This window comes from Pinus tabuliformis, chromosome X (assembly GCF_031772625.1).
Source record: "Pinus tabuliformis cultivar Carrire ecotype Pingquan chromosome X, CPIR1, whole genome shotgun sequence".
Taxonomy (NCBI): Eukaryota; Viridiplantae; Streptophyta; class Pinopsida; order Pinales; family Pinaceae; genus Pinus; species Pinus tabuliformis.
Window position 1 is genome coordinate 1,460,012,024 of NC_142308.1, and position 12,330 is coordinate 1,460,024,353.

Consider the following 12,330-nt stretch of genomic DNA (forward strand, 5'->3'; position numbering starts at 1 on the left):
TTACCCACACATTAGCAATCACATATGCATTAAGTGCAAATAGAACATTAAATGATCAACAGAAAACAAGCCAAGACAAGAGACACAAGATGTGGTGGCTAGCTAGGGACAAACCCCAATGCGGGGAAACCTTTTGATCAAATCTTCTTTTATCTTCAATAGTTCAACAGAGAGAAATAGTACAAAATCTGAATTCTGTAATTTTATATCAGCAGCAGCAAACCCTAAATCAGCAAAGTCAAACTTGGCCAAACTAGTTGAAATTGACCTCTAAAATGCTTGGTCAATTTCCGGTCAACTTGTCCTTGAACAGCCTGAAGAAACATCCCTTGAACAGGCCCAAAAGTATAGTCAATTTGCAGATTTCTGAAGTCAATTTGCAGCCCTAAACTAGGGCAGTCAACACCGGTCAAACCAGAGGTCAGATCACCTCGATTTTCGTGCCAAAAATTGCGGCCTGCCTAGGAGAGGCAACCACACCCAATCCGCACTTCTGGATGGTCAACGCTTGGTCAACGTTGGCCAAAGAGATGACCTGCTGCCCTAGCTTCCTTCTTTCTGTGTCTTCCTTGCCCTAGGACGTCTTCCTTCCAACCACACGTGTGAGAGAGAGAGAGAGGCCCTTTTAATGCGTAGGAGAGAGAGAGAGAGAGAGAGAGAAGATGAGTGAATGAATTGTCCAAATGAGGAGGAGGCTCCTTGTATTTATATGCAAACGTTGAGGATGAATAGACGTGACTGTTGGGCTTCTGAGCCTACATAAGTTTGCTGGCCGACCTTGACAATTTGTCCATAATCAAAATAAATTCATATCTCCATAAATACATATCGGAATCGGATGATCTTTAGATCAATCCTACACCTCTCAATGAAAGGAATCTAGGAAAAATATCAGAAGCCATAAATAAGGTGATCCACATGGAGTTTGGCCCTAGTTGCCAATTTTAACACTCCCTCTCAACTAGGGAGAACTTCATCTGCAATCCGTCAGACCGTCACTGCTATCCATCCATCAAATGCACTGTCCTATACAGCTTGACCCCACTCTTCTCTTCTCTGCTCTGCTTTGCTCTACTCTACTTTGCTCGACTTTGCTCTGCTCTGCTTTGCTCGAACTATGACGAAGAAGAAATTATCGAGGATGTATCATACCATCCTCCATTGACCCGAAGTCGGTCTCAGAGTGTGAACCACTCTCATTGATCCCAGATCAGTATCATTGATCCCAGATCAATGGAGGTCATCCTAGCATAGGGAGTACGGTAGATACAGCGATGCGTCCATCGATAGTACTACTATGGTCCCTATCCTCATTTCCCTGCTCATTGATCAGATGAGAGGTACTTCCCATGAGTCCCAGACTGCATGGGTAGGATGCCTCGACAGGAGAACTAATCATCCTGTCCACAGGAAAACGAATCATCTTGTCTAGTAGATGCCACGAAGAACTAATCATCCTGGCTTACAAGAGAACTAATCATCCTGTTCCACAGTCGCCACAGAGAACGAATCATCCTGGCCCACAAGAGAACTAATCATCCTGTTCCACAGTCGCCACGGGGTGTCACAGGGGAAGGTTGAACCTTTACCCTGTACATAGTGCACCACCAGGGGATGGTGAGTCGCCCTGTGGTCACATGTTGCTCCAAGAAGTACCCCGCGCCCCCTGGAGCTCCCAGAGCTCAATACATCATACTCGACCCTCATAAGAGGGTCTCTGAACGACACCAAGTCGTTCTCGGAAAGTCAGGAATTTGACCTTTCCTAGGGGCTTTGTCAAAATGTCGACGACTTGTTCATCTGTACCGATATGTTGGAGTCTTATTGCTCCTCGCTGCACCATATCTCAAATAGAGTGGTACTTGATATCGATATGCTTGCAGCAATCATGAAATACGAGATTCTATGATAAACGCATCCCGCTCTAGTTGTCACACAGGATCACGATGGTATCCAATGTAAATCCAAACAGCTCACTGAAGAGCTTTCGCAACCAAACTGCCTCACAGGAGGCCATGCTAGCAGTAATGTACTCTGCCTCGGTGGTGCTCAAAGCCACCGACTTCTGCTTCCTGCTCATCTAGGATATCGAGGCAGATCCCAAAGAGAAACAGCACCCAGAAGTGCTCTTTCGGTCCACCACACTGCCTGCCCAATCAACATCAGTATACCCAAGTAGTCTCACATCTCCGGCAGTGTATCTCAACCCATGAGTGATTGTGCCACGAAGATATCTCAACAGATTCTTGGCACCAATCCAATGTGAGTGGTGAGGTTCAACCATATGTTGACCCAATGTGTTGACTGCAAAGCATATATCCAAAGGGGAGTTCACCAAGAACATTAATGCTCCGACGAGTTGACGATACTCGGTAGCATTTCGTAAAACAATTCCGGCAGCACTACCACTTAACTTCTTGAAGTCAAGCACCATCAGGGTAGTTACGAGTTTGCATTCCACCATGCCGAATCTCTCCAATATCTTCACCACATATTTTCCTTGAGATAGGAAAATCTCCCCTGGTTTCTATCAGACTTCCAATCCTAGGAAATATTGCATAAGTCCTAGGTCTTTCATCTCGAACTCAGGAGCCAGCTCCCTCTTACATTCGTGAATGAGAGGGTTTGCACCTGTTAGAAAGAGGTCATCAACATATAGCACCAGTATGAGAGGCTTGTCATCTATAACCTTAAAGTAAAGGTTGGGGTCGGCTTCACTCCTAGTGAATCCCAGCTTCATCAAGTAGCTATCGATCCTCTCATACCATGCTCGAGGTGCTTGCTTAGCCCATAGAGGGCCTTCTTCAACCTGCACACATGAGATTCTCGATCATAAATCTCAAATCCTTCGGTTTGCTCCACATAGACCTCCTCTTTGATCAAACCATGTAAGAACGCAGTCTTGACATCCATCTGATGTAGGTTCCATCCTTGCGAAGCAGCAAGGGCTATGATCGAGCGGATGGTGGTATATCGGGCAACAGGTGCAAATATTTCATCATAGTCTATACCTTCCTTCTGGAAGAAGCCACAAGTGAAAAACGAGCCTTGTACTTTTCTGCACTTCCATCAACTGCATGTTTTATCTTGTAAAGCCATTTTAAAGTGACAACTGCTTTGTCCTGGGGTATGGGGACCACATCCCAAACATCGTTTTTCATAATGGACTCATATTCCTCGGTCATAGCATCTTTCCATACTTGCTGCTTGACAGCATTTGTGAATGACGAAGGCTCATTTTGGATGGTCGTGCTCATGACGGTCAGGTATCCCTGATACCTGTTAGGCTTCTTACTTTCACGGAAGGTTCCTCTGGGTGCAATGTGTCCTTCAGCATCATCAAGTGTCCCCCTAAGCCATCGGGCATCGTCTCATCTTCCTTTTCATTCAGTTCCCTGGTGTCAACTTCTTTAGATCCCCTTAAAGTAGGAAGATTGTCTACTTTGCTAAGAGCCATATCTTCGTCAAAGGTGACATCATGACTAATCTCGACTTCCCTTTGACCAGCTACATAGATTCTATAGCCCTTAGTATTTTCGCTATAGCCCACGAAGATTCCTTTCTTTCCAGATGCACCCAATTTATTCCTTTTCTCTTTAGGCACATGAAAATATACAGGGCTTCCAAAAATTCTAAAATGAGATACGTCAGATTTCTTACCGGTGAACATTTCTTCGGGTACCTTGGAACCCAATGCTTGATGAGGGCATCGGTTTTTTACATATACAACAGTATTTTCAGCTTCGTCCCATGGAAACTTTGGAAGTCTTTGATCATGGAGCATAGCACGGACAGCTTCCACAATTGTACGATTCTTCCTTTCTGCCACACCATTCTGCTCAAGAGTATATGGTGTAGTAGTCTCCCTCTTAATGCCAGCCTCTTTGCAAAAGTCATGAAACTCATTGGATTCATATTCAGTCCCATTATCAATCCTTAAGGTCTTGATCTTCTTTTCGGTTTGATTCTCGATCAAGGCTTTGAAGTGTCAAAACCAGGAGAACACTTCATCCTTCTTTTTCAAGAAGTATATCCAAGTCTTGCGAGAATAATCATCTGTAAAAGTGAGGTAATATAAATATCCTCCCAAGGAGTTCACAGGCATCATACCGGATATGTCTGAGTGAACCAACTGCAATATATCGGAGGTCTTGCTTTGGCTTGAGGGGAATGGTCCCCTTTTGAGCTTTCCTTCGGCACATCCTGGACATACACCTTCTTGCTCTAATCTGAACTCGGGCATCCTGGTCACCATTTTTCTTACATCAGGTAGAGCTTTATAATGAAGGTGAGCAAACCTCTGATGCCATAGTTTGGACTGAAGAGATGTGTCACAAGACATGACACCCAGCGGACTTCCTCCGACCTAATATAATGAATCAACTCGAAACCCAAGAGTAAAAGCATCTTTAAAGTTCTTTTTCCATACACGTACCTTGCCATCGCTGAAGGCCACCTTGTAGCCTTTGTCTTCCATTGCCGAAATGGACACCAAGTTCTTTTTGAGATCAAGTACATATAATACATCTTGTAAGTGGATGGTGTTACCCTGATTCAATTGAAGAGTGACATTTCCTACGCCTTTCACGGGATATTTTGAATTATCTCCAAGAGCAATTTCCAGGTTGGTTTCCTTCTCTATCAAATTATAGAGAGCTTCTTTGTAACCAGTGAAGTGCCTTGAGGCACCACCATCAATAAGCCAATTTCCCAGCGAGTCCGGGGGAGCAGTAGTAGATAGAGCTACTGGTAGATAATATTCATCTTGCTTATTGTTAACAGTGTTAGATTCATACTTGGAATTTCTTGCCTTCTTGAATGGTTGTCCTCTTCCTTGATTTCCGGCACTTCTTTTACCTCTGCCATTTGACCTACAATTCTTTTGATTGCCTTGAGAGGGATTTTGATCATCGTCCCAGTGTGAGTCCCTTTTATCAGGGTACTCCATTGCATGGTGATCCGTTTTATTGCAATTGTAACATCGTTCTTTTCTTCCACCCTTTGGTCCAGCCTTTCTTTTGAATTTAGCCCTGGAATTGTTTCTTCTTTTAGTATGAGAAGAAAAGGCAGAGGGATGACCTTTAAATATGGGCATTTCTTGCTCTTCCATCATTGTTTCTTCTTGAATGCATCTGGCCATTAATTCCTCAAATCCAGGAATTACATTATTGTTGAGAAGAGTAGTCCTGAATATATACCATTCAGATGGCAGTCCTCCAAGAGTTGTGAGTGTCATTTCCCTGTCAGGAATTACTTCCCCAATAGATACGAGATCATTCATGACCTCGGTGATCCTTAAGAAATATGCTTGCATACTCTCACCTTTGCCCTTCTTAATTTCCTTCAGCTTATTTCTAAGGAACAAGACTTGATTTGCATCATTAACTTTAAATAAACTCACCAGTCTATCGTAGATTTCCTTGGATGTGTTCAGCTCGGAAACATAGGCCACCAAGCACTTGTCGATAGAGTCCCGAATGATCTTCCTTGCTTTGACTTCTCCCTTGATCCATTTGTTCCTAGCAGCAGCGGATGCATTTGATGGAGGGTCAACAATTCCACCTCTCACATGGTCCAACACTTCATGTTCTTCTAATGTTAGATCGAGAGACATCTTCCATCCATGATAGTCAGACTTCTCACGTAGTTTGTCTTTAGCACGGAAGTGCGTTGAGGACCCCATGATTTCTTTAAGATAGCCTTACCAACCTTCTATTCCGTAATTGCTCTTGCTCTTGCTTGGGCTTTGTCTTCACCTCAGCTCTGATACCATGTTAAATTATGGTATGTTCTATGCTTCGAGCAGTTTACTTATTTTTCTTCTTATTACCCACAGATTAGCAATCACATATACATTAAGTAAAGTGCAGATAGAACATTAAATGATCAACAGAAAACAAGCCAAGACAAGAGACACAAGAAGGGGCGGCTAGCCAGGGACAAACCCCAATGCGGGGAAACCCTTTGATCAAAGCTTCTTTTATCTTCAATAGTTCAGCAGAGAGAAATAGTACAAAATCTGAATTTTGTAATTTTATATCAGCAGCAGTAAACCCTAGATCAGCAAAGTCAAACTTGATCAAACCAATGTTTTAAGACTCTGACTCCGACTCCGACTCGGTCGAGAATCGACTCCGACTCCGACTCCGAAACGGTAATGACTCGGCCGGCTCGATTTCAATGACTCGGTCGTTGTAAAAAATCATTAAATATTTATTTTTTTTATAAAAAAACATAATTTTAAAGATTTTAAACATAATTTTAGAGATTTTCATTCATGTTTCCAAACACACCTACAACTGGAGTCCTTCCTGGCTGTGAGACTGAGGATGGTGGATTGGGATCTGCATTCAACTGAACAGCATGTTCAAGTTCAACTGATGTCTCGATATCTAAATCTAAATCAAGATCCTCATCAAGATCAAACTCTGCTGGACGACCCTCCACTACCCAATCTCATGTTGGATCAATGTCTTCCAACACAATGGGATCTGAATCAGGTCTTTTGTTCAGCAAATGGTTTCGTCTGAACCGGAGGTTGTATTGGACATAAACTAGAACATTTAACCGTTTTTTATCCAAACGGTTTCTCTTCTTTGTGTTACTTGGGAGCAGGAGCGAAAATGGGAGCGGGAGCGACATTTTCAGAAGCTCCTGGTTTGGGAGCGAATCCCAGAGGAGTTCGACAACCAATGTCACTAACATCAAGGTACATAGAGGGATTGGTGCTCTTGATTAAATAAGAGTTCCATACCCTAATACATGACAAAATTCAATGGAAACATTGCAATCCTCCAATCCTGAAATCCTGAAAAACTGATAAGTCCGCTGGATTTTGAATGAAATCTAAAATTCTACTTTCTCCATATGAAATCCAATGAGGCCGAAACCACTCTCAAACATCCTGAGTCATTTCATGGTAATGTTAAAAATTTAAGTAAAAGGATGAAAATGAAGATTAAGGAGAATGTCACTTTTACTTTAGTAATTTAACATTACCATGAAATTTGAGTAGCATATCAATAGTAGAGAGCATTTGAGTGTGTTAAATAGGGTTTGGGAGGGGGAATGGACCCCAAATGACATTTAGCAAATTCATATAACACCTTGGAGTCCAAACCAATCAGAAATCACCTTAAAAATCCATTAAAAAAATATTAAATTGCTGTTTAACGTGTTCTGGGCTGGCTTTTTGTGACTCGGCCGAGTCATAACAGAAACGGCCGAGTTGGCCGAGTCATGGCTGACTCGGCCAAACGTACCGTTTCAAAGGCCGAGTCATGGCTGAGGGTATCGGCTCGGATCAACTCGGCCGTTTCGGTATTGAAACGGCCGTTTTTTAAAACAATGGATCAAACTTGTTGAAATTGACCTCTAAAATGCTTGGTCAATTTCCAATCAACTTGTCCTCGAACAGCTTGAAGAAACATCGCTTGAACAGTCACAAAAGTACAGTCAATTTGCAGCCCTAAACTAGGGCAGTCAACACCAGCCAAACCAGAGGTTAGATCACCTCGGTTTTTGTGCCAAAAATTGCAGCCTGCCTAGGAGAGGCAACCACACCCAATCCACACTTCTAGATGGTCAACGCTTGGACAACACTGGTCAAAAAGATGACCTGCTGCCCTAGCGTCCTTTCAGCGTCTTCCTTGCCCTAGGACATCTTCCTTTCAGCCACACGTGGGAGAGAGAGAGAGGCTCCTTTTATGCGTAGGAGAGAGAGAGAGAAGATGAGTGAATGATTTTTTCCAAATGTAGAGGAGGCTCCTTGTATTTATATGCAAACGTTGAGGATGAATAGACGTGATTGTTGGGTTTGTGAGCCTACATAAGTTTGTTGGCCGACCTTGACAATTTGCCCATAATCAAAATAAATTCATATCTCCATAAATACTTATCGGAATCGGATGATCATAAGATCAATCCTACACCTCTCGATGAGAGGAATCTAGGAAAAATATCAGAACCCATAAATAAGGTGATCCACATGGAGTTTGGCCCTAGTTGCCAATTTTAAAAGTTTGGCACAATTCTGTCCAATTAGGGTAGTCTTGTAGTTGTTTGGATCAGAGATATTAGTGTATTTTCATGTGGATGACAAATCTTTTGTTCACCCTTGACTTCATCATAATATAGAAAGTCAAATGAAATTCTCACTTTAGTAGATTAAGAGACTTGATAAAGGCTTTCATAGATATTTGTCTTGTGATTTTACACAGTAAATCAACTCTGAAGGATTGACTTGTTTATTATCGTTTTGATAACTAGAGATGAAACAAAGAGAACATGACCCAAAATGATATTTATGTGGACTTTGATCTTATGGGGATATCTTTTAAGTAATAACACATACAATGGCGATAATTGAAGATCACATAACGAGAAGACAAAACTCAATGGAATGTAACATCCTTAACTATACTCTAACTTTACAAGTGACCTCTTTTAAGTAGTGACTCATATCATGTTATCAATTAGATAGATGATAAAGAAGAATAGCTCCTTATGATATTTACGTAGGCTACTAATACATGACAGATCTGTTTTACGTCATGAATCATATCACATTGGTAACTAGAGATAGCATAAAGAGCAGTTGTGACCACGAACAAGAGAAAACCCACCAAACTGTGAAAAGCAAGGGATCAATAACATGCTTCAGAACGTCCGCTTAGACAACTTCCCCTTTGGCTCATCTACTAGCGCTCAAGGTCAGGATGGCTCTCTTATTATCTCCCCATGAGATAACAAACATACCTCTTTCTCAAAATAGAAAGGTTGATTTCATTCCAGACTTTGACTGCAATTAACACGGATCAGGGCTAACTTGAGCATAGAGACAATGTATAAGTGCTAATTAAGCATAGAGACAATGCTTGAGAGAAAACATGCTTAACTATATTAAGGATATTATCAGCATCCACAACAGAGGATTTCCAGGCCATGTTTTTAATTTCAACTGCAAAGAAAAACCTTTTTCCCTAAATCAAATGAAACTATGCAATCAATGCCACACTTTATTCATAACAACACTGCCAAAAGTTTTCAATGAAATTTTACTTTAAATAGCAACACCATAAATAGAATATTTTTTTAATCGACCTATCTAATTCAAAATCTGGTTTTAATTCTGGAACCATACAGTCAATTACCTAACTCACTATATGCTGAGTTGGAATGAAACGAATAGGAAGAAAGGATATGCTTCAGACAGTCTGATGTATCACAGTTATAACTACAATCGGATCACATTTAGAGCAACCTTACCTACATGGCAATGGAAAAGGAATTGAATAAAAAGAGCTATTGTTATCTAATTAAAATCACATGCAGCATATCCAACAACAAACACCAGGACTACCTAATTAAAGTCATCAATGAGTTTTCCTTAAAATAACACTCACTTGATATGCTTTACAAGCCATCCCCTTACGTTAAGCCATTTATAATAGAAAACATGTCAGAGACTTTTATAGCTATACTCAAAACCAGAACAACTAAATATAGAAATCAAAATACCTGATTAACACCCTGGACATACGTCTATAAGAATCAAAAGCAACCACTGCATGCAAAAATAAACAAAGGAGCACTCACATCTGAAGAATGACGGGACTTATTCATGGCTGCTTTACTTTCAACACGATAAGACTTGGATGTCATCGCTAAGACTTGCAAAGCACTGATAGCAGCCCAACAATTGTCCTGCTGCAAATATAGCTGAGCTACTTGCCTGGAAAAAAAAGCAGCCTTTCGCTCATAGCCCAAAGCACCAAACAAACGAGCAATTTCCACATTCAACACCAAGCGATCACTAGCATCTATGAGAGCTTTTGCCCCGTCAGCAGCACCCATCAGCAATTCCACTACTTCCTTAGCAATCTCCCTTCTGCTGATTTGCAATTCATAGAACAGAGTCTTGTCAATTATCCATAGAATGTACTTTTAAATATAGTAATGAATTCAAATCACCTCCAAAAAAATGCTCAATCATGTCATAGCTAGTGCTGACTGTAAACATAAACAGAAAATCAGAGGTATTCATTAAAATACAGCACCCAGCTTGACAAATTCTCAGGTAAAAAATTTATAAAATATAATGGCAGACTGAGATCATGAGAAAGTAGAGCATCATTTCCGAAATCACGGGGTTAGAAAGTTAGAAAGATCAATAGAGCAGGTTTGCACACTAAAATTTTGGACATCATTAGAAGCAAGAAATTCTCCATAGAATAAATGTAATAGACATAAATTTCAGAACCACATAACATCACTTGTAGACTTACTCAAAATAGCATAATGCTACCTGACAACAGCTAAATAGTTGTTGCCCAAGAGTGAATGTAACTGTTTTAAGAAATTGGAAAAAGAATACAGGCCCTTCATTTCCAGCAAGGCAAACTTTCCTCAAAAGGATTGATACAGCTCAAGATACGGATGGAATGTCTAGCATGGTTAGAGTGATGAGGAGACAAGCAAGGGAGTTGCGCTACTTACCTCCATCAAGGACAAGCCTCAACTTCGGGTATTATAATAGGAGCAGGGCTGGATACAGTTGCATTGACGTGAAGAAATTTCAACCCCCACTCTGGTTATCAGTTTTCCTTGTCACTCCATGCATTTAGTTTTAAATCCAAGCATGATAAAAATTCTAAACTCTTGAAATGACAATAATTTTCTGAAAACAAAAATTTAGAGATTTCACAACTGCTGAAATTGCAGAAATAAAACACAGCAAAATTATGACAGCGGCACACAAAAAATAACACAGTGATTTTTGGTCAATGTGACCCTGAAAAAACCCCGTACAACTCTTGGGGAAAACCAGTTTGAAAGCTCTTCTTTATTTCTGAAAACGCTTTTACAGAGAAACTGAATTACACAGTAAAAATTCCAGCAACCACAAATTACAACTTATCTCAATTTCAGTGCTTGAACTCCACTTCGAAAATCGTGCCAATTAGCGAATAGCCAAAACAGAAATTTTTACAGCAATAAAACAGCATTAAATGTTGTACGGCCAATAAATGTTGCTGCCAATAAATGTTGCTGCCCAGATTTGTTGAAATGTCTTCTTGCTGCTCTCCTTCACTTCCTCACTGCTCAGAAATTTTCTCCTTGCTCTCTCTTCTCTTTCTCTCAAATGCTCATGAAAGAATGAATTGATCTTTTCCTCTTCTCTTCTCCTTTTATTCTCTAAATGACCTTTTGGGTTACCCTAAGATCTAATGGCTGAAATTCATTTAGATCTAGGGATGAGAATAAATGTGCATTTAATTCTCACTTTCTATTTTTTAACTCAGTCACTTAAATAAAGACCCACTTAGCCTCTTATTTCCATAGTCACTTTTTCACTTTCTAATTCTTCATTCACTTTAATAAAGTCACCTTTAAATTAGAATGTAACTTTACCACTTATAAAGTCACTTTTAAATTATAATGTAACTTTACCACTTATAAAGTCACTTTTAAATTAAATTGACTTTACCACTTATAAAGTCACTTTAGGAAAAAAAAAGTAAAAAATAAATTTGGACACTTTTCCCTAGGCCAAAGATCAAAGCCTTAGGGAACCACTTGTCCTTTGGTACCCAAATTTTAACACTCCCTCCTACCAAGGAAAGTGTTCCTCACCACTTCCATCTTGTCTCTGAAGTAGACATGCTTGCCCCGTGGTAAGGCTTTGGTGAAAATGTTTGCTACCTGCTCATTTGTGGAAATGTACTCAAGCTTGACAGCTCCCTTTTGGACATAGTCTCTAATGAAGTGATACTTGATCTCAATATGCTTTGACCTGTCATGAAAAACTGGATTCTCCATGAGTTTTATGCAACTCTGATTATCACAGTAAATTACTAAAGGTGTCAATGCCTGACCAAATAGACCAAACAACATCTTGCGAAGCCATATGGCCTCACAACTAGCCAAACTAGCAGCCATATACTCTGCCTCAGTTGAACTCAATGCAACTGACTGTTGTTTCTAACTGATCCACGACATAACTGCCAAACCCAACCCAAAACAACACTCGGAAGTACTCTTCCTATCTGAAGCACAACCTGCCTAATATGAATCCGTGTACCCTGACAGTCTCACTCCATCACCCTGTCTATAATCCAGACCAAAACCCACAATCCCCTACAAGTAACGAAGAATGTGTTTTGCAGCCACCCAATGCACTCTCCTAGGCTCACACATGAACTGACTCATAATGTTAATTGCAAAACATATATCTGGTCGAGTGTTGACCAAATACATCAAACAACCAATCAACTGTCTGTATAGAGTAGGATCCACCAACTCAGAATCAAAAGCGTGAGACTTCTTCCA

General features: G+C 40.6%; 1 protein-coding gene across 2 annotated transcripts in view; it reads right to left on the reverse strand.

Moving 5' to 3' along the window:
- TRS120 (transport protein TRS120) overlaps positions 1-12,330 on the reverse strand; it is a 230,816-nt gene that overhangs the window by 163,115 nt on the left and 55,371 nt on the right. For both annotated transcript variants that reach the window (XM_089450070.1, XM_089450071.1), the window contains exon 6: positions 9,598-9,889. In XM_089450070.1, coding sequence (XP_089306196.1) covers positions 9,598-9,889 — 292 coding nt within the window. The remainder of the gene's footprint in view (positions 1-9,597; positions 9,890-12,330) is intronic.